This window comes from Vigna angularis, chromosome 9 (assembly GCF_016808095.1).
Source record: "Vigna angularis cultivar LongXiaoDou No.4 chromosome 9, ASM1680809v1, whole genome shotgun sequence".
NCBI classification, from domain to species: Eukaryota; Viridiplantae; Streptophyta; class Magnoliopsida; order Fabales; family Fabaceae; genus Vigna; species Vigna angularis.
Genome location: NC_068978.1, coordinates 1,877,260 through 1,899,422, shown reverse-complemented (window position 1 = coordinate 1,899,422; position 22,163 = coordinate 1,877,260). Strand labels below are relative to the sequence as shown.

Sequence of the window (22,163 nt, the reverse complement as noted above, 5' to 3'; positions counted from 1 at the left end):
ACATGGCTGCTATGTAGTCAGCAGCCAGAAGAATAGTGCGTGAGAGATTATATAATACAGTAAGTACCAAACAAATTATGAAACTTTGTATTGCATCTAACATCATTTATAAGCTTAGCGAATTACATTAAGACAAGTAACGTGCTATTCCAATGCGTGTAATGATATGCTTTCATTGACTTTAGACTTTGTCAACACTTCTTTCTAAGGATTCCTTAGCAAGTTTAATTAGTACCTTGTAATATTCAATTTTCTTTTCGAATTTTCCTCCTTTTATCCAAAAATTAACTACTTAATTACTAAACGAATATCTAATTATTAAACGAAGACAATATCTTCTTATTGTGTATATAAGATGAACATTGTGGTGTTGAATATGATATATGAAGGTTGGCATCCATAGGAACAGAAAACTGTTTACCTTTCAAAATTTGATTCCAGCACTAATCATCAATGACAATGAGGACATTTTCGGTACTATTAGCATATACCGCGTTAACTTAACTAAGACAATTTATTAGAAGAACGGTAGATAGTTTGATTATTTGGGAAAATTCAAAACAAACATTTTTTTGCATACCAAATAATCAATTTGTAATCAAAATTTTTTCTTAATTAACATTAAGCAGCAGAAGGTTTGAGACTACCGTGATGGTCACGCATGGACAAGCTAGTCAACCATCAAGCCTGACCATGGCACAACCAAATGTTAGCAGCAACAAACATCATCATAGAACATTCATTTATAGATGTAATGTAACGAAACTGAAGGCAGGAAATTTTCTAGTTTCTAGATGTTGTCTTTATATACTAAAAAATCTGCACTTACTTTGTTATTTTGTGACGACGTGTACCTTGCAAATCCCCTCCAAATTTTTTACCAGGTGCGAAACTTCTGAAGAGCTGAATATTAGCTGGTCACTAATTCGGACTTGTTGAACAACTAATAGTGGCTTAGGTAGTTTTAGCTACGCAAGGAAAAAACAAATCTAAGCCATTATTTTTAACTCCGACCATATTTTTTAACCGACAGTCAAAATCGAACCATGATTGATCAAATGAAATACCACACAAAAATGGCTTTAAAATGTTGGATCCTTTTTAAATTCGAAAAGTAATGATTAACATAACCGCTTATTAAGATGAAAACAACCACATTACAAAAACGATTAGACAAGCACTTAAAATTGAAAAGGATGTTTATTTTATTCCTTAAAAACTATTTACTTATTAATAAGCTTACAAGCTCACTTGTTCGGTTAGCTATAATCGATAAAAGCTCAACTTATTTTTTATCTTGATATAGTTATTCTTATTTTCAAGCATTATGATCTATATATGTGGGCAAACTCGGTTTCACAAACATCCAGTAAATCAGTGATGCTGCTGCAACCTATGATATTTGTCATCTTTTCCTGCAACGAAAAATCATACCGGAATGGCAAAACCACTTTGCTTAGCAACTGAGATCCCTATATTACAGTTTGTAAATCAATCACACCAAAAAGATCCCCGTTTTTTAATGTGATTAACAAATCAATATTTACATCGCAAAAAACAACCATTTGCCAAATCGTGTTTATCATGTTTCACTAACCCCAGACTTCGCGCCAATTCCGGTTTAAAATTCTAAAACAAATTGCGTTCATTATCAGAGTGAAGAATGAAGCAAAAGTAAAATTATCTTTCTAAATATGGATTTTAATGCTAATAACAAGCAATAAAAACCAGCCACTTTGTCAGCTGACCTTCAAGAAACAACCATAAGACGATTATACCAAGAAACAATTAAAGGTGAAAGCTATGAAATACTGGTTCGAGTTCACATTGAGTACTTCATAAATAATTGCATATTCAAAAACAACTCAGGAAATTTAGACAGGAGTTCTAAAATCACAAAAAGAGGGCAAAAACGAGGGTTGAATGCAAGTTAACTCGGTCTCAATTCCCTTTCACTTCCTACCAGAGATCTTCACGGCCTGTCTGTTCCTCTTCTTGACACCAGACTTGGCAACTTTGAGGCTTCTGTTAACAGCACTCAACCTTGCAAGGGCGGCCTTCTTAAGATCAGGCCTGTAGTAATTATCCGCAACCTGAAATTTGTTGTATTGTTTTAGGAAAATGAAATCCGATAAATGTAATGTACAAGGTAATAGCACAAAAAGCATTGGCAGCAACAATTCACAAAATACGAGCAACCATTAAGAAAGAAAGTGCGCGAAATTGGATAACATTAAAACTAAATAGAGCTGTGCAAGAGTAAGTCGATTAAAAATTAAAAGTAAAAGCAGTACTCAATGCAAAAAAACTCAAATAGGCTGACTCATTGGAGCAAGCAAATTGACACTAAGGCGATACATATATTGAAGAAATTTTAGATGCTAACTAGAGAATGAACAACCAGTAAAACAAAGAGGGTAAAGATTTCCTCTGTAACCTAAACTTCGGAATAAATTCATTAATGAATTCCTTCATGATAAAAAGCTCAGAAGCCAAGCGTAACATGTATATTTCATAAAAGAATCCCAAAAATAAGGATTCTTCTTATATGTTAGAGGCTCATCACCGCTGCTGAGTGTTGCTGGCAAAAGTCCAGAAAGATACATTGCCCAACCAATACACAACAATCACCAAATCCAAAATACATACGCTTAGGTAACTTCTACAAATCAAAGAACGATTACAAAACTTTTCTTCGCATTTGTGAAAATGACACCACAGTTGTCACCTCGTGACTATGCAATGACTGGATAATAGGAAAAACATGTACTAATATAAGGAAATTAAGAACAAACAAAGAAAAATATATTTGATGTAAGAATAAATTCATGAATGAATTCCTGAATGATCGAAGCTCAGAAGCCAAGCGTAACATGCATATTGCATTGAAGAAACCCTAAAAAAGGACTCTTCTTATATGTTAGAGGCTCATCACCACCACTGAGTCTTCGAGGCAAAAGCCCCAAAAGAAATTTGTTTAGCGCACAATACGCCCAAACCAAAGCACAATAATCACCAAATTGAAAACGCATAAGCACTAACTCCAACAAAGCAATGGGGATCAATAACATAAATCTTGTTTTCATTTATGAAAACGACAGCAATGTTGAGATCTTAGAAGTGTTCAGTCACTGACATAATGGGGTAAACGTCTACAACAAGGACGTTAAAGAACGGAATAGCTATTGGAAATAGCAAAGGAATCAAACGATAAGGAATTAGAACGAGAAGATGATACAAAAAACATAAACATAAAAAACATACTTTTTTCATTTACCTGATTTTCAACAGCCTTTGCCATCCTACGGAACTCCTTCTTCATCACAGATTTGTGGAGCAATGAAGCAGGCTTGTTCTGCTTCTTTGTCTTTGTTGTAGCCAACAAAACAGATAGATCCTTACCAGCAGGCTGAACGGTAACAGTTTTCTTGTTTGCCAAACCTAACATGCCAGTGAAAGAACAAATTCAACTTCAAACAATTGAAACAGTGTAATCCAATCCATAAAACATTTCTTAGACGACGCAAACTCTGTGACCAAAGACCAAAACAACATTTTAGAAGTTTCAGAATTTCAATATATGCCCAAACTCTACCTACCTACCCAAATATTAAACACGAAAAGAATTGGCTTTTCGCGTACCCAATTTCAAAGATCAAAATGATTCATTTTTTTTTCAAAAAATAAAATTAAAAATCAGAGAGAGCAACATACCAGAGAATTTGAACGAATTGAGGTTGTAGAGATTGTTGGACTCTCTGCTGAATTCGACGCTCTGAGTCCCTCTTCCGAACTGTTTCACTAAGAAAGAGTTGTTCTTCTTCACGATCTCCCACACAAGTTGCCCTGGAACAGTCGCCATTTGCTCCTTCTTCCTGCAACTCACAACTAGGGTTTTGCGTTAGGCTCTATATTTATATAGGACAGGGAAGAAACCCTAAGTTTATCAAAATGAAGTAACCGGGTTCGGAAGTTCGACCCATTAATCCGTAATCAAGATCCGTGAAGTGTTGGTTGGATCTGATTCACATAGCCCATTAACATGTAATTAAAAATATTAATTTATTTTAACAGATTAATAAAAATCTTAATCTTACTATTCCCTATATCTTTTGTTAAAAAAATACATGCTAATTACTAATTATTTTATATGAATTTTAAATACAAGAAGTAATTCAAACAACGACGTGATCCGAACAACAATTATGATGAATCAGTTTGCTTAAATTTAATACAAGTATATCTTTATTAAAAGTAAATAAGATTTACTTATTAAAACAAGTTTAAAAAACTGTTTATTTTTAAAATTAAGTATATTAAACGCATAAAAAACATAAAACTTTATTAAATATACACAAACATACCCGTCCAACAACTATCTTTCTTTTAGGATTGTTACATCAATTAAAATTAATATTTTTCTTATCTTGTTTGTAATTTTAGTTTACTGATATAGATTATTCATTGTTATAAACAGTTATCAATGGGATTTTCATAGTTTTTTTAAACATATGCTATATTTAATTGTTATAATTTATTAATTTTTCAAAAGCAAGTTTTTCACCACAAAAATTGCATCCAAAAATTGACATAGTTGATGAATATAATTCCATATAAAATACTTAAATAAAAAGGTAAAATGTAACATAATTCTAAATTTTTTATTTACATTTTTTTCCTACACAAGTCAATGATATATAATATATTTGTAAGAATCTTTTCATGAAAAGTTGGCTGAGATACTTCATTCAATCAATTGGAAAACGATGAGGAAAAAACACGAACAGTTGCAACAAGAAACACCAAAATTAAATCTACAGTTAAATCGTTTTGTTCTAGAACTATCAATACTCCAACATGATACTGTAGTAGAATAATTATTCTCTTGTTTCTTTTGCATGCTATTTAACAACAGGAAAAATACTTAGAACGATGAAAGAACACCCACAATAAAGAAGAAACATACAGAGATGAAAGATGAGAATTTTATGTGGGGAACCTGCATTATGTATTGATGTGATAACAAGTTTGCATACAAAACACAATAAATTGAAATGGGGATTGATCCAAATGTTCTCATAATTGCAATTTTGTTTGTTTTTAGCCTTGTAGGATTCATAGAGGTGAGTATAAAATGTGGTTATTGAACCTCCGTAACATCCTAATTCATTACTTTTTAAGAACCTAATATCAGGTAAAACACCTAATACTAGACCATCCCTCTTTACACCTCATCCAATGTTACATTATTTACAGAGCCAAAGAGAAGCCTCAGATGATTTAACACCTACAGTTCTACATGAAAATGGTCTTCAAATTGTACAGAAGATTCAACCTTCATGGCAGAATTTGTGGGGCTGCAAACTGTGCATATAGTTAAAAGTAGATAATATTATGGTCTGCAGAAGTAAACCAAAATCTCTCAAATTACCAAAGAAGCAACTATCCGCACCACCATTCAGTGTAAATCCTTCCCAACAACACAAGTCATGGGTTGGTCGATGATGTTGGTAATGCCCGGTGCGTAGACCGTGCTTGACCACTCACTGCTTCATTTATCCTACTGAACACTACTTTAAGGGGAATGCAAGCTATGACAGGACCCTTTAGCTTATCTACCACTGGTTTTCTCTCCTCTTCTGACTGTTTGTGACCTGTCAATGAAGACAACTTCCGGATCTTTTTATTCATCAGGCCGGTTTTTTTCATCTTCGACAATTTAGGTGAAAATCGCGTCGAATTCTTGGAATGTATTCTTCCGGCTACCAAGTTTGGCTTGGCCATGCAAAAGACATCACTAGCTTCCATGTCACATCCACTGCCACTCAACATTTTATCACAATGACCCTCTTCCAAAACCTCAACTGCCAAAGGGTGCCCAATGAAGGCTTTGCCATTCAGTTTACTCACAAGAGAAACCAATGGAACGTGTTGTGGCCGGTAGCTGGATTTAACTTCTAGCTTAACATCGTATAATGAAGCATCAGAACAATAGTTTCTTCCAGGGAAATCTGCCATTTGATATCTGGAGTTGACAGTGAAGCGTGAATGGCGATAAGGAAGTAATCTTTGAGGTGTGAGAGATCCATCAGGTAATAGCTTTGCCTCTGTTGTTGTAGCCTTGATATGCTTGTTCAAGTCCCGAAATCCTTCTAGTTGGCCTTCTGCTACAGGTTTGCATTTAACTTGAGAATTACAATTGTATGAAGTATGCAGTGCATCCATTCCATTCCAATCAACTTTAGAACCAGCACCCTGGTAAGAAGTTCCATCTGAATTTCCTATTCCTGGCAAAGAAGCACTGGATTGGTGGTCTGTGTCCACATATTTTCTTGAGATATGTTTTATATTTTTACTTGTATGTCTTGAATTCCTCTTTCCTTTTGACTGCCACTTTGAACTACCTTTGTCTTGTCTATGGCCAACAATATTGTGACCAGCAGCAGAACTGGTACAACCAGGTTCGTTCTTGCCCTCATCTCTCAATGACACAGCTTCACATTGACTAACATTACAAGATTGTTGTCCCAATGCACTAACTTGAGGCTTTTCAGGTGAACATGAAACCAAAATGGGTGACAAAGCTGGCAAAAGAAAACACAACAGTGAATGTCAATTATCCAGCCCACATCTTTTCAAACCAGGACACACAAAAAGGTAAAGTTGTAGTACGGCTAAATTAAAGCACTAGAGACAAAATATAACTTGCAATATTTTATAGCTTTCAAGTCTCAACGAGGCTTTTATAGATTAAATATAAAATGGATAGCAATAAATATGCAAAACTCTGGAAAGGAACACAATCACGATTCACATATAAAACTAATATATTTACACTTACACTAGGGCTCAGTAATGCAACTTTAAATAATCAGTTTGCACACATGATATTGGGACATAAGCAACAACCATGAAAAAGTAGACAAAAGCAACTGACAGTGGAGAAGGGGGAAAATTATACACATCAGATAAAACAGTTTCTGAAAAATGAGTAACACAAGTGCCACTTGTTCAAAAGGTCAATGAATCTCAATATTCTCCTTACAAAGAAGCCAACAATAAAACCATGCTTCAACCTAGTTTATTCAACTGTTCTAATCAATATGTATGTATGATCACTGTGCCTCTTCCAGGAACTACTTATATTCCCATCTCGTTTCTAAGTTATATGTTGTGACTAGGGCCTCGCAACACAAACTATTTGGCTTGCTTTCACAACATACCATCTAAAGGCCTAAATCTATCATGAAACTAAAAGGGAAAATTAAGTATTGGAGAAAAGGTAAAGATAATTTTATCAGTAAGCGAGGGTGGGGGATCACAAACCGCAAGGCATTTTGATGAAAATTGTAAAAATTATACGTGCAAACACATTGCTTGGAGAGAATATGCTATAGATATTCAGATGCTATGGCATACCCGGAGTGTGTTTCTCCTCCTCAAGAACCCCAACAAACGGCACATCAAATAGTTTATCAGGAGAATCTTTGCCAACTAGCCCTGGTTGGCCACAAGTTGCATTCTCCTTGACCCCATGATTAATTTGTGAACCATCATCTCCACTACCATGGTCAGGAACAATTAATGAAGTCCCGTTCTCACAAGCAGCCTCAGTATTATCTGAATTATGTGTTGCCATTGGAAAAGTTTTCTTTGAATCATTAGAATCTAATCCTGAAATTCTTCCATCAGTTACCCCACATTGTGGAGAACTATTTGAATTGGGAAGCTGATCACAAATGACAGGAACTGACACCATGGCTGTACTCTCCAGAACTTTAGTCAAGGGCCGGCGTCGATTTTTCCGTTTCAAAAACTCGTGAACATTTGTCACTTGTGATCTCTTCCTTTTCAATGTTGAAGAATAACCTTTACCACCATTTACAGATGTTCCATTTGCCAGGCAGTTCCCTGTGGTAGAATTGTTGAGTGTAGCACTAATGTGCTGACCAATCTCAGTTGCACCTGTACCTTGAACCTTTTTCTTTGACACTACACCAATGCCCAAGTCCTCAAGTCCTCTCATTCGCTTGACTCCTTCAGATCCATCATCTTCTGAATCATTAGGTGTTCTTCTCCTCCTTCCTTGCACTGAATGCATCTTTAAAGAACCATTGTGATTAGGCACTTCAAAAGATATAACAGATTGCGACATTTCCGGGGCTGAATTAGAATTGTCATCAGAGTCACTCAAATCACCAGTCACATCTTCAGAGTTAGACATGAGTGGTAATTCCTCAGCTGATTCTCCATGTTCACTACCAGGTTTATCTAATCCAGAGGACAAACTTAATGATTCTTTGTCCAGGTGAGCACTCTCTAGTTCAAGAGCATGAAGAATGGCATCTTCCCTGCGAGCATACTTCACTGCCTTCTTGTTTGAATTAGCAGCTGATGCCTTTGCCTTCTCGATGCACTCATCATACTCTCCACAGCGAAAAGCTTTTACCCGCTTTGATTTTTCAAGATTATACCAATCCCTATATCACAGAGCAGTTTTTCAAAAAATAAGACCTTATCCAAATTTAAATACACCTTAATAACTCAAACAAATTTGAGAAAGTCAACTGTATTACACAAGCTATAGTTTTTTTATATAATGACAACAAATCAAATTTGAAGTTGCAGTGGACAATGGGTTGAGTTCCCTATTAACAAACAGGTTACAGTTCTGCTGGAAAGAAAAACCACATCCAAAATAGTGGTGACAACAACCAAGTTCTTAAACAGATCTAGTTATTCTGAAAATCTGTTTGTAGCCTATATGGCCATATAGGAAGTAGTCATCATAATTTTCCTCCAAAAGTCTGTATCGTTTAATTTCACATTCCGGATGCATGTACAAGGTGATTTCTTGACCTATGTCATGACACCCTGTACATTAGATCCACTTATCTCAACAATAGAGAAAACAACTTTATAAGTCTCAGTCTCATCAAAAGAAGTTTATTGGAAAAGACCTTTTAATACCTCTTCCGCCTTGTACAATTTTAAGTAGACCAATAATATTCATTTTCCTGTTTTAAAAGCTCCAAAGCTCAATGGCTAAAAAATTTCTCAGCTAACTCTGGGGAAAAACACTTACTCAATAGAGAAGATGAGTAACATAATTAAGAAGCTGAAAGAAAAACAAGTTTATCCTATAATAAGAGGAACCAGAACTACCTAGAAAATCACTTTAAAGCAATGGTCCACATCACTGGCAAAAACCAACATCTCATTAAGGACACATAAAAACTTGCCCTGTGTATCTCTAATTCCCAATTCCCTAATCTGCAGTGAAAATGGCACTTCAACCAAAAACTGCCCCCCTCACACCACCCAAAAAAACCATAAAAAATTTCAATGATCAAACCAATATTATATGATTCATATCATGCAGATACAACTCCAACACTTTCTAATTAAGGATGAAAATAGATGGGGAAAAAGTTCAGACATGATTATAAGCAAAAACATTAAGAAAAGTTGAGTAATTAAGGATGAAAATAGATGGGAAAAAAGTTCAGACATGAACATAAGCAAAAGCGTTAAAAAAAGTTGAGACAAAAAAAGAAGAAGGGACTGACACGCTTGCATCCTCACGACCTAAGAGCTTGACGGGAGTACCCGATCTCGGAGAAACCAAACAACTCTCCGACAATTCGTGAAGACCCAATATCCGACCCGGCCACCACGACCCATTTCTTCGCCGGACCCAGACCAACCCACCCACCGACGCATCGATTCCGTTCACGTTCGACTTTCCTGAGCTACCCATTTGAAAAGGAAAAAAACCCTTAAACCCTTTGTCCTTCTTTTCTTAAAAAGAGGATATCAATCCCAACGCGCCATCATTGCAGAGCTACCCATGTTGAGAAAGGGCCCAAAAACCTGGCTTTTGCGCTAAACAGAAGAAACCCAGAAAGGCTAAGAGGCTAAAACCCCATTAGAATTGGTAATGGTGCATGCAGGTAGAAAAGGTTGAAAGATCTAGGAGCTGTGAAGGATAAAAGGGGAGGAGGGATCTAGCTTGAAAGTGAGGGTTTTTTACATTCTACTGGAGGATGGTGGTGGTCATCCGTGGCAAACACAGAGGGTACGGACAACATAGAGTGAGTAGCAGTGAGTGAGAAAGAGAGAGAAGAAAAGAGAGAAGCGGTTTCTTTCTTTCCGTGAGAAAGAGAGAGAGAAAGGGGTTGAGAGTTGGGGTTGTTGTTTGGATCAAAACGTGACATTTGGTATCTTTAGGCGATGGCCCATTAAAACATCACACTACAGAAACAGGGAGGGAGGCAGTGAGGCGATGTGTTCGTTTTTGGTGTTTTGGGTTTTTTTTTTCTTAAGAAAATAAAAAAATAGTGTTTCGTAGTACACAGGTTGTCAGGTTTCACCTATGTTGTCAGCCTACATCTATTTATTATCATTTTCATCTTTACAATGTTTTACACTTCTATGTATGATTTGTAAGATGTTTAGGTTTTTAATCTCTGTGTTTGTTTTTTCAGTTGAACACATTCAAATGTCAATTCACCTTCTCCTTTCTCCTGCTTATGTTTTTGGAAAGTGAAAAATCTTTGTTGAATGAAGTTACAGCTAACAAACAAGCATACCATTAGCCGAAAAGAGAAAAACATAATGGATAAAAAAACCGTTAGAAATTAAAGTTAAAGGTAATAGATTGAAAAATAAAAATATGTTGTTTTAATTTTATTCACATATATGTTTGCTCCATTATGGTATATCCACTTCTGCAGTTGATATGATTCAAAGAATATTTGTATTGTATTTCAAATTGTAATGATTGGATTTTTGTATCATAATTTCAATTAATATTAGAAAAATTGTATTTCTTATAAATAAATCTATATACATACTAAAATATTGAACAAAATGTATAGTTTCAATATAATAATTAAATAATTACAATGACTATAAATTAATATTTCATTAATGTGAATCTTTACCATGCTATACAAAAAATACATGTTTCACAAAACTAAACAGCAAAAATATAAGCATTTTATTATAATTTTATGTATCTCACTAAGACTTTGTTGTTTTGAGTGGATTTGAAGGGATTTGAGAGGATTTAAAGATAAATTTTTTTGTCGTTTATTTGAATGAATTTGGAGATAAATGAGAGTAAATTTGGAAATAAATTTTTTTAAATTGTCACGTCAATACAATTCTATATTAATTCTCACAAATTTTATTTCCAAATTCATTCTCATTTACCTCCAAATTCACTCAAATAAACGACAAAAAAATTTATCTTCAAATCCTCTCAAATTCACTCCTTCAAATTCACTCAAAAGAACAAGTTCTAAGTGTTTTCCTTTAACATTACATCCTACGATAAAGATGGTGACAGTTATTAAATAAGAAGTGTTTGCAAATAATTTATTGATAATGTGGTGTGATGATAGAAATTTGTGTTATTTCATATAATCGAATAGACATACATATTAAACTATAATCTAAAATGTATCAAACTAGATGATTATTATTAATATAATAATTGCATAATTACAGTGTTAGTAAATTAATGTTTGTGCATTTCTCAATTTTACATAATCACAATAAAACTTACTATATTGTCCGTAAAATCCAACAAAAGAATAAACAAATACATTATTATACTTATTTATCTAAAAAATGTTTTTGTTTAGCATTGTAAAATGTATGGTCACAGTCAAATATGCAATGTTAGCAAATAATATACTTGTGTAATAATTGAATTTTTTTGCTATTGTATTCTTACAATATATTATGTTACTGTATATTGTTTTTACGAAGATATTAGTTTTGTGATATTTTTTAATTTTTAAATATGTAATGTTTTAATAGTTATTAGTTGGATATTATCTTGAAACACGTTACTTTTGTTAGACGATACAATATGTGATTAAACCTCTCCACATTCACATTTGACGTTAAAGTGAGTAAATTTTCAAGTTTCATACTCGTCACTTGTGGCATAAAAGCGAATTCAGATAAATGTAGCGATATTTTAGAAATGAGAAACCTACAAAATTTAAAAAAAGTGCAAAAGACTAGCGGGACATTTGACCTCCCTCTTAAGGTTTATGGTTAGACTTGTAAAGAAGATCATATTGATCTTATAGACAATGAAGAAACAAACTTCTGAAAAGTGGGACAATCGGTGCGAGGTTGTCTTCACCAAAATGAATACCATATTGACCCGTCATACAATGATGACTCGACCGGTCACTGGACATGAACTTTAGTTGTATCTGACAGTAATAAAAGAAGTTATAAGCACAACATTAATTCAAAAAGCTCCAAAGCAAAAACTTATGTATTTCATTAGTATGGTATTTTAGGATGAATAGACATGTTACCATCAACTTGAAAAAGGACATTGGCACGATTAACAATAACAAGGTGGCTAAGGCCTTACTTTTAGAGTTATTAAGTGGTTGTCCAAACATACCACCCAATTACAAAGATCCTAAGAAAGCTAAGCTTGACTAATCAAATGGTCAGTTGGTTCGTGGAACTGTTGGAGTTTGACCTTTGTTTTGAATTGTGTGGCTCGGTCAGAGGCCAACACTTGGAAATTTTTGTCGTTGAATTGTAAGGACAAGGCAACCATTCATATCAAACTTGGAAACTTTATATTGATGGATCATTTGACAAGAAAAGTAAAGGAGATGGAATTGTGTTAGAAGGGTTAAACGATATTAAAATAAAGTACTTTTAGTGTTCAAGTTTAACATATCCAACAACCAGACGGAATACGAGGCCTTGATAGTCAGCCAAACATTAGGAAAGGATATGGAAGTAAGAAAAATTGATTGCAAGACTGACTCCCAACTTGTCGTCAAACATATGAAAGGAAATTTCAAGTTAAACACGATAAATTCCTCCAATATTACCATAAAGTTTCACAACTAATGAAAGACTTCAAAGCAGTTCACATCCATATATACCTCGAATGGAGAATGTCAAGGTCGACGTATTGTCTAAACTGACAAGTGACAAAGAGAAAGAGCAACTATCTACGATCACAAGACAAATGTTAACAAAACCTACCATGGAATGTTTGTCTACATCAACAACTGAAGGGAAGATTGAAGGGAGAAGATCAAAATGCAAATGAAAGACCAGGACGAGGGAAGAGAGAACAAGAACATTGAAGGCAAAACAGATTACACGATTTATTTCATCAAGAAATATGTGTACATAATATGGTTTTCTACACTCTTGTTAAAATGCCTCTTAGAGGAAGAAGCATGTTATGTGTTAGATAAGTTACACAATGGTGCTTGTGGCCTCCACAATGAACGAATAACACTTAAAGCTCAAGCCTTACGAGTTAGGTATTATTGATCGACTATGGAGGCAAACTGTAAAACTTTTGATGAGAAGTTAAAAGGTGTCAAAAGCATGACAATAATGTTAAGATGCCCCCATCGGAATCACATAGCATATCCTCCTCCTCACCATTCGTCTAGTGAGGAATGAACATTGTTGGACCTTTCCTGGTTGATCGTGCTCATAAGAAGTTTATGCTTATGCTCATAGACTATTTCACTAAGTGGGTAAAAGCAAAAACTTTGACAACCATAACCGCTTGACAAGTGTAGACATTTGTATGGAAAAATGTCATACGCCGTTTTGGTTTTCCTCATACGGTCGTTATTGATAATTGTTGTCATTTTATCGACAATAAGTTTGTGGAATTCTAAATAGGATTTTGGCTCGGGAAGTTTTAACGATGCATCCAAAGCAAATAATAAAATCATATTCAAAGTCATTATACCAAACGTGCTAATTTTAAACAGTCAAACCCCTACCGTATATTCTATGAAAAGTTATGCAAAGAAACCCTTGTTGAATGGTTTAATGTGAACGGTTAAGGAAAAGTTCTGTTAACAGAAACAAAACTGAATGACTAAGAAAGAGTTATGAAAAGTACTCCTAACAAATATGTTATTTGTAATAACTTAAACAAATGGTTAAAGGCGAGTTTTAAAGGGCAAGCTCCAAGGAATCCTTATTGTGCATTGCTAATCCCTACCAATAGGATATATTAAAAGTAGTCAAGCAAAACACACAATCAATAAACAAGAAAAAGAAAAAACCAAATTATTAACGCAAAGTAAATTTCATTTACATTATTAAGAAGTGAACTTTAAGCCTAACTCAAGTCCATAAATCGGCTTGTAAGGTGAGGATTACACCCACTTATATACTCTGAATTGACCCTATCTCTAGTCGACGTGAGACTTCCAACACCCCCCTCACGCCGAGGTATATAAATCTCGAGTAAGACTAGACATTAGTGGATGATCCAATAGTCGCCCGATAGCGGGTAAAACACTATGCCCATCCAAATCTTATTAAGATTGACTATAACCTAACTCTGATATCATGTTAAGAAGTGAATTTTAAACTCACTTAATTTAGCTATATCTGTTTAGTTAGGCTTAAAGAAGAAATATGATTTTTAATACTCTACCTATGATAATGTATAAGTGAAATTTGAAAAATATGAAGAGATGATTTAGAGATAAGTTAGAGAATAAATGGTTAAAAAAAATACAAATTTGATACCTTAAATAAGAAAGAAAAATAATTATCAAATTATTTATTTGATATATATATATATATATATATAATTAAAAGCAAACAATTTTTATTTATAAAAAAACATTTACTTATTCACATAAAATAAAAGTTTATTTTTTTGAATAAACCCAAACAAATCAATCCTATATATTTTCAAATAAATAATTATTTTAAAAACACTTATTTTAAATTTAAAGAATACACTTCTCCGTGAACATAAGAAGCTGAAAAACGTAGGGATTAAATCTCTTTACTGCTCGAATCACTCGTTAAAACGTACCGTTTCAAGGGAAGCAGTGTTTCAGTGGTTAGGTTTCTCTGTGCCAAGCTGCACCCTCTACACAGCTATTTCTAGTTGTAATGCTGCCCTGACGTCGCCTTTCTATTCCAATTCTATCTCTTCACTTTCACTCGCATCAATTTCCAACCATGACGGGTATTTCTTTGATCTTAATCTTTCTACTTTTCCCTCTTTATAGTTTTTCATTTGCAATTACATGATATGTTAACTTTATTCTATGGGTTTGGTTGCAAATTGATTATTCAATTATGTTTGGACTCTGGGTAAATTCCCAACAGCGTTAATTAGGACTTATTTGTTACCGTGTTTTCTTACGCAGACTTCAAACAAGAACAAGATATGGAGATTGAAGCATTAGAAGCTATACTTATGGATGAATTCAAAGGTTTGCTTTTATATGAATAACATTTAAAATATTTGTACATTATCATGCATATTTACTTGGCATTCGGAATTGTTTTTCACTGAGTAAAAAGGTTTTATATTTTTGTTTGACGTTCCATGGTAGAAATACACCCTGGTGAAAGTGGCTTAAATACTTCCAGTAGGTGCTTCCAAATAAAGGTTGTTGCGCAGGTAAACGTTACTCCTTTTAGTATGGTTTATCGTGTTTTGCCTTTTTTATGTACTTCTTTCAAGTCTGAAGGGTTGGTTTGTAACAGAACATAGTTGTTTTGTTGGGTTCATACTCCATATAGCTGGCCTCATTCTTACCTGGTGGGAAGTGCCTATGTTGGTGAAATTCATGGCATGGATAACCATGATAGTTCCTCTTACGCAGCTTATTTACGATGGAAACATTTGGTGTTTTGTGTTGTTCTAATCCATATATTTGGAATATTAGTTTACTTTTCTTTTTCTATTTAGTGAAATTCTTCTGTTGTTGAGAAGAAGAGAATAACATGTTCTCACTGATGACACTCGTTGAAATGAATTGGAATAATATTAATTTCATCTTTTGGTTAAATGTAGCTTGTTGGGCAAAGTTTCCTGTAGTTTTAGCTTTAGGAGATTTAGAAGTTGGGTTTATTTACACTCCCCCCGACTGATGCAATCTACGTAGGGAACTGAGACGTCTTCCCAATCAAATAACTTAGCAAAACTCACCCTTATATTTATCTAAATACTATTCATCTGTACAGGACGACGATACTGATGGGCCAATAACTAATCCAGGTTTGTGTTTTCTTTCTCTTTAGTATATTTTATTTTCCATGTTGGTGTTCAATTTGATTGGACATGTACTTTAGATGTTTGAATATCTTGTTTTTCTTCCCAAGATACTGCTTGGATGGAGATTATTTACTGCATAATGTATGAAGGACGCATTTGATGTTTTTGTTTCAGCTCAACTGGCTTTGATATTTTCACACACAGAAAGATATCCCGATGAACCTCCCCTTTTAAATTTGAAAAGGTTAGTATTGCTATTATAATTTTATAATATTTATTATATTTTTAGTTGTCTGTCCTGTTAATTTCATGTGCATTATGATGTTTTCGTTTCATTTTATTAAACACTAATATTATGATATGTTTTTTTTTCTTTTTTCATTTATACTAACAGTTTGCAAGGAATACATATTGAAGATCTAAGGATTTTGAAAGAAAAACTTCTACAAGAGGTAGTCATTTTGCAATGCAGTGTTGGTATTTAATGTTTGATCAGATATTGTTTGTGTTATTCTTGCAGTGGTTGTTATTCAGATTGAAAGACATCTTAATAGCCACTATAAAGTTAATATGTTTGTAGTGATTAGTGAATTTTCATTTTGCACAAGAACTGATGGTTATGAAACTATAGATTTGTGGTGGATTCTGGCTAGGTTATGGATATTTTGATGCAAAACCTGTGTTCCACAGGCTTCTGAAAATCTTGGTATGGCTATGATATACACACTTGTTACCTCAGCTAAAGAGTGGCTGTCTGACCGGTTCTGTCAAGACTCTGTTGATGGGAGTACTGAAGTAGAAGAGGCAGCCAAAGATGATGTAAGAATGTTGTCTGTTTTGTAAATTTCTTTAGAAATTTTAGTTAGTCTACTTGAATTGAATTATTTTTACAGACTATTTCAATTATCACTTATAGATATAGTCTATGATTATTATAATTAATTTTATGAAACGAGTTTTAGTTTTGGATGTTGGATATGCTGGGTGAAAAGTAGTTTATCTTTCATTTGAATCATCTAAAGTAATAAAAAAATTTATAGTAAAATTGCGAAAAAGTTGGTATGGAACAAGAAGTCATTTGTAGGAGTTGGCTCTGTGTTTAAATTAATCAATTCAATTGTTGGTGTTAAATGGGAAAACAGAAGCTGGCTAGAAAATAGTTTCTTAGCTTTTCTTTTGCTCATAATCTTTAAAATCTTGCTTATTTGGAAATAACTTTATTGTGTAATAGAAAAATTTAAAATTATCTGATTTTTACCAATATTACCAAAGAAGAAAGAACAATGTTATAAACATTTTTTTAATGAAAACAGATTATAATATCTAAAATGTATCTAATCCGAATACAAATCTAGTTCAATGCTTTCTACATTTCAAGTGCAAAAACAGTGTATTTTTTTTTTTTTAAATATTTTTATTTATTTCTGTATGTTAGTTAGCTGCAAAGCATGAATTAGTGCACATGTGAATCTGCTGGAATCGGATAGTATCCAATATGGATATACTTATGTAGAGAGTATCAAGATATAGAATAAATAAATGATTAAACTTTAGAGTTCAGATATATAGCTTGGATGGAGTAAGTTAACATGATAAAGAAGGATACTTAAGCTAATACGTGTAGACTGGTGAAGATTCTTGATAGGACATCAATGTCAGAGAATGGTAATTTGATCCCTTTAAACACTAATGAGAAATTGATCGGGGGATTATATCCTTCAAAGGGATCTGGATCCTTATGAAAATTGAAAGGGTAAAACTTAAACAGAGAAGTCTATAGTATAGGTGCCGCATCTGGTGTGGTGATGCAGGAGCTTGAGTCCTGTAATGACTAGCTGAGACATTGAACCCCCTTTTAAAGTAGAGAATCTCCTGCCTCTCTTAATTGCCTGCCTTTAAGGAATGTTTTTTCCTTTACATTAGGTTGTATGTTATCAAAGCTTAGTTTTTTTGCCCATAAGCGTGGATGGACTACTCTTTTGCCAACCGCATAGGACTTATGCAGGAACCAGATTCCCATAACAGTCAGTTACGAGACACATAACTACCATGCATGATAGAGTCTTTTCCCTCCTAGCAACCTTATTTGAGAATGGGCCTCTCCTAGACATATTGGTGGTCCACCCTAATTCTTGTGTCCCCGACGACATACAGAATTTATCCATTTAGTATTGGAAGGGATATAACCCCTTCCCTTAGATGTATGGGTCATGAGCTGACTTGTACTTCCAGGAAATTATTTCTAAACGCTTTAGTTGTATATGTAAACAGTATAGTTTCTAAATACCTAAGATTAGCTGCCTGGAATATACCTTCTTCGAATACCAAGTCTTCTAAATACATAAGCTGTTAGGTTAGGTGGATGCTCTTGAAATTTTTAATTTTTTACATCTCTGGCACATTCTCATGCGAAAAGCCTTGGGTGCATAACATCTTGTGCCAAGATTAGAACTACATACGCTGAATACTAGTAAAGACTATAAATGAGATTGCTACAAGCCTACAATTTCAACATAAATTTTAAAAGCATAAAAATGGACTTCCACACACAAAAATAACATAAGAAAGTAATTGAAGGTGTAATTCTTGTTATCCCTAAAACGTTTTAAAATTATTATTGTTACACACTGACTGTAATTTTAATTACTTACGCTAATGTATGCTTTACGTATGTATCCTATACTTTTAAGAAATTGCTCTATTCCAGTTATTAAACTTAAAATTCATGGCTCATTAATTAATGAGTAATGCTAACAAGATCACTGTTACTGAATGTTACGCTATCTCCAATAAATCTTGTACCTTGCATTTGGATTTGATGCTTTAATTTTTTAATCTGTAGATTTGGTCAGTGAAAGATATTATTTTAGCTTAGATGCCCTGTAGCTTCCTATGCTTTTTACTATAAAGGAAAATAATAATTTTCTCTGTAATATATTGCGTTCAATAATCACTAGTGTTCATTATCCTATGTGGTAGATGTTTTGATTGTCTGATTTCCTCCTTTGGGATTGTCAGAAAAGCTTTCCCACTAGATTGCACTTAGTAAATGATCATGTAGAATTATAGACTAGACATTTTTTTCATATAATTACTTGTCTATTAATGATTTCTAAAGGATTGTCTTGTAGTTCTTAATTATCATATTAGTTATTGTAGTAACTGGATTCATTTTAGGATGTCGTATTTCCTCTGCAATATATTCTTTTTATAATTTTATGCATTTGCTTATGAAACTGTGTTTTAAAAGCTCCATGATAATTTTATTTATCTAACATTTTAGATAGTGATACCCCACGGAGAACCAGTTACTGTTGAAACATTTTTGGCATGGAGAGAAAGGTTTGAAGCGGAACTAGCATTGGAACGAGCCAAGTAAGCTCCTTTTAGTTTTTTAAGTCTTTTCATCATATCCACAATTTTGAAAGACAAAGGTTTTCTGTTGGCTAATCAATGTACTTCACAAGTCCATGTGACGACACCTGATTCGCGATTATCTGATGGGGTAGAGAATTTAAACGTATGTATCATATATAGCAGTAAGAAGATAGGGGAAAGATAATGGGGGTGGGTGGATTATAAATTTGAAATGTAGAATCATTAACGAGTTAGTCAATCTCTTACCCAAGTTCTTTTTATTCACGAGTTCTAACTAGAAACTACTGATAATCTACTGCAACTACTTTCCTTTTAATGCCAAATCAATTTGTTCTAATTTCAGGCTAATGCCCGAATCTGTGCTCACAGCGCCTAAGGAAAAGAAGCTCAGTGGTAGACAATGGTTTGAAAGTGGAAGAGCGGTATCTTCTTTTCCTAACTATTCTTATTCGTACCTAGTTGTCCTAAATTAATATTTGTTGTGTTAACGTTTTACAACTCAAGCGAATTTGGTACTTTCTACTAAACTAAACCATTAACCTGAAATTGTTTTATATTTAGTTAAAAAGAAACTCTGATACTTATCCGAGTAGGAGACGTAACGAAATCACCCTCTCACACACTCACAACAAGCAAAAGAATAATGAAAGAATGGAATTGAATGAATGAATATCTTTTATTGATGGTAATATCTGAATAAACAAAAGTAAACAATAATTGGGAGCATAATCAATTATTTGGGAGCATAACCTCCCTCACAAGACAATAATGTCTGTCACAAAACTCAATAATCAAAAGCATACCCTTAACCTTAGACTCTAGCTTTATTTATACTAATTATTTCCCGCCCCATCTCTTACTAAATATTTCCCTAGAATATATCTGCATTTAATATAAATATCTCTATATTTAATATAAATATCCCCCGTATATTATCCTAGCATATATCCTTAATTATAAATATCTTATATTGAATATTTCTCTAGGATATATATTTATTTACTCTAATTAATTTATACTGAATATTCTCTCCTATTGTGGTCCTTTTACTTTAATTAGCTCTCGCCCTCCCTAACTGCTGTGCAGTTAAGATGGTGATTCTTCAACCGTTCGGCTCAGGTCCTTTCCTGTTTCCCACCGTTCGGCCTGGTCGCTCCTTGTCTCCCATCGTTTGGCCTGGTCGCTCCTTGCCTCCCACCGTTCGGCTTGGTCGCTCCCTGTTGTCCACCGTTCGGACTGGTCGCTCCCCTTTGTCCATCGTTCGGTCTGACCGTTCCCTTTGTCCACCGTTCGGCCTTACCTCTCCATGCCTTCCACTGTTCGGCCTCACTTCCCTCCTACCTTTCTTCTTCTTCTCATTACCTCCCACCTTATACCCTAACAAACTCCAACTGTTAATTGATAATGTCTGAGAAAAGGTCCTCAGACTATAGAATTTTTTGGAAAATGGTGCCTTCCTATTGAAAGAGTTGAGATTATTATTGCAAAGTTTGAGATGTAAAATTTATCACTGGTGGCCCAGTTACCTCTAAATTTACTTCATACAAAATTTAACCACAGCAGTGTCTAATACATCCCGGTTGTTATCCAAGGTTCCTTGTTAATTAATCTTACCTATAGAACAATCCATAACGGATGATTCTCTTAAAATTCCATCAACCATCGCACTTGGTTAATGGATCATGTTTTTTAGAATCTAATTCCCATTATAATTCTCTTAAATTTTGTGAACATATATAAATATACCAGCTGTTTTTGTTCATTCACAGAAAGGTGTGGCTGCTGTCAATGAGGAATCTGATCTGGAGGACGAGGAAGATATTGACTTTGATGAAGATGATTTTGAAGGTACACTTCTCATTCTTTCTGTTTCTTTGAATCAAATCCTCTTAGTTTGTAAGTGTTGTATGTTTGTCTCGGCAGATGATGACGAGGAGGATATGCTTGAGCATTATCTGGCAGAAAAATCTGATTCATCCGCACATTCTTCCAGGAGAGCTAGTTAAATTGAATATGCTGCTGCATATCCGGCAGAGTTTTACAGTTTGCATATCTGGCAGAGTTTTACATGTTGCCTCTCACTCTGAGGGAGAGGGAGTTTCTGCCATCTTTCTAGAAGTGGGGGTGATTTGGTTTATGATATTATCAGGTACAATGCAAAAGTGTTTGATGTGTGATATTCTATTTCACATGAGCACCGTTTGATATAAAAGAAATATTTTTTGTTTGTAGTCATCATCCTTGAATTGTAATGAAATCAGTGTCTTATGGATAAACAGCTTTATAACTCATTTTGAAGTAGAAGAAATAAGATAAATTTTGTTTCAATGGTTATATATCATGAATGAAATACGAACTCCTTGACCAATTTGGTCGGCTGAATGTCGTCACCAAAGTAAGAAAAAATATTTGGCATTCCATTTTATTTTTAACCACTCGTAAATGAACATTTCTAACTTGCCCACAGGAGCACTGTTTATTACTGCATTTAATGTAAGCTATAAATGTGAATTTCGAAGTGATGGCGTTTGTGGTTTAGGTTAAAAGTAATTCGATCTCATTGTAACGGTAAATTATATTTTGATTTGACTACTATATTGAATCTGATTCAGACGTTATAGTTTGGATTGGTTCATTATTCAACTTTTGCATTAACTATTTCGTTTTATAAATTTCTTTCAATTTTTTTATACTTAGAATTTCTAGCAACCAGTTATCTAATTCATTTTTTAAA

At 33.9% G+C, this 22,163-nt stretch overlaps 3 protein-coding genes and 2 non-coding genes across 5 annotated transcripts; 1 reads left to right on the top strand and 4 right to left on the bottom strand.

The window, feature by feature from the left end:
- Positions 1-1,788: 1,788 nt before the first annotated feature.
- On the bottom strand, positions 1,789-4,012 carry LOC108320418 (60S ribosomal protein L28-2). The gene is made up of 3 exons (XM_017551833.2): positions 3,715-4,012; positions 3,278-3,441; positions 1,789-2,093 (listed from the first exon to the last, which is right to left on the bottom strand). Exons 1-3 carry the CDS (start codon positions 3,860-3,862, stop codon positions 1,953-1,955), a joined length of 453 nt encoding a protein of 150 aa, XP_017407322.1. The 5' UTR covers positions 3,863-4,012; the 3' UTR covers positions 1,789-1,952.
- On the bottom strand, positions 2,481-2,572 carry LOC128194167 (small nucleolar RNA R24). Its single transcript, XR_008245482.1, has one exon. It is a non-coding gene; the product is annotated as a small nucleolar RNA R24 (small nucleolar RNA).
- Positions 2,851-2,941, bottom strand: LOC128194168 (small nucleolar RNA R24). Its single transcript, XR_008245483.1, has one exon. It is a non-coding gene; the product is annotated as a small nucleolar RNA R24 (small nucleolar RNA).
- Positions 4,013-5,142: 1,130 nt separating the features above from the next.
- LOC108320627 (uncharacterized protein At1g51745) lies at positions 5,143-10,268 on the bottom strand. Its single transcript, XM_017552104.2, has 3 exons — positions 9,570-10,268; positions 7,420-8,480; positions 5,143-6,584 (listed from the first exon to the last, which is right to left on the bottom strand). The coding sequence occupies exons 1-3, from the start codon at positions 9,758-9,760 to the stop codon at positions 5,488-5,490; spliced, it is 2,349 nt and encodes a 782-aa protein (XP_017407593.1). The 5' UTR covers positions 9,761-10,268; the 3' UTR covers positions 5,143-5,487.
- A 4,549-nt stretch (positions 10,269-14,817) lies between these two features.
- Positions 14,818-21,763, top strand: LOC108320411 (uncharacterized). The gene is made up of 11 exons (XM_052868549.1): positions 14,818-15,013; positions 15,198-15,263; positions 15,387-15,454; positions 16,021-16,054; positions 16,226-16,295; positions 16,446-16,503; positions 16,742-16,870; positions 19,335-19,426; positions 19,773-19,851; positions 21,199-21,277; positions 21,353-21,763. The coding sequence occupies exons 1-11, from the start codon at positions 15,007-15,009 to the stop codon at positions 21,433-21,435; spliced, it is 765 nt and encodes a 254-aa protein (XP_052724509.1). The 5' UTR covers positions 14,818-15,006; the 3' UTR covers positions 21,436-21,763.
- The last annotated feature ends 400 nt before the right edge of the window (positions 21,764-22,163 follow it).

Bases quoted from the DNA above. Each gene is read 5' to 3' on its own strand.
- LOC108320411 (XM_052868549.1), top strand. The intron at 15,455-16,020 runs GTAAACGTTACT...TCATCTGTACAG, and splicing joins AAATAAAGGTTGTTGCGCAG to GACGACGATACTGATGGGCC. The intron at 19,427-19,772 runs GTAAGCTCCTTT...TTCTAATTTCAG, and splicing joins CTAGCATTGGAACGAGCCAA to GCTAATGCCCGAATCTGTGC.
- LOC108320627 (XM_017552104.2), bottom strand. From the start codon at position 9,760: ATGGGTAGCTCAGGAAAGTCGAACGTGAACGGAATCGATGCGTCGGTG. The intron at 8,481-9,569 runs GTCAGTCCCTTC...TCTGTGATATAG, and splicing joins GGTCGTGAGGATGCAAGCGT to GGATTGGTATAATCTTGAAA. The intron at 6,585-7,419 runs GTATGCCATAGC...TTCTTTTGCCAG, and splicing joins GGAGGAGAAACACACTCCGG to CTTTGTCACCCATTTTGGTT.
- LOC108320418 (XM_017551833.2), bottom strand. From the start codon at position 3,862: ATGGCGACTGTTCCAGGGCAACTTGTGTGGGAGATCGTGAAGAAGAAC. The intron at 3,442-3,714 runs GTATGTTGCTCT...CTGGCATGTTAG, and splicing joins CAATTCGTTCAAATTCTCTG to GTTTGGCAAACAAGAAAACT. The intron at 2,094-3,277 runs GTAAATGAAAAA...AACAAATTTCAG, and splicing joins CAAAGGCTGTTGAAAATCAG to GTTGCGGATAATTACTACAG.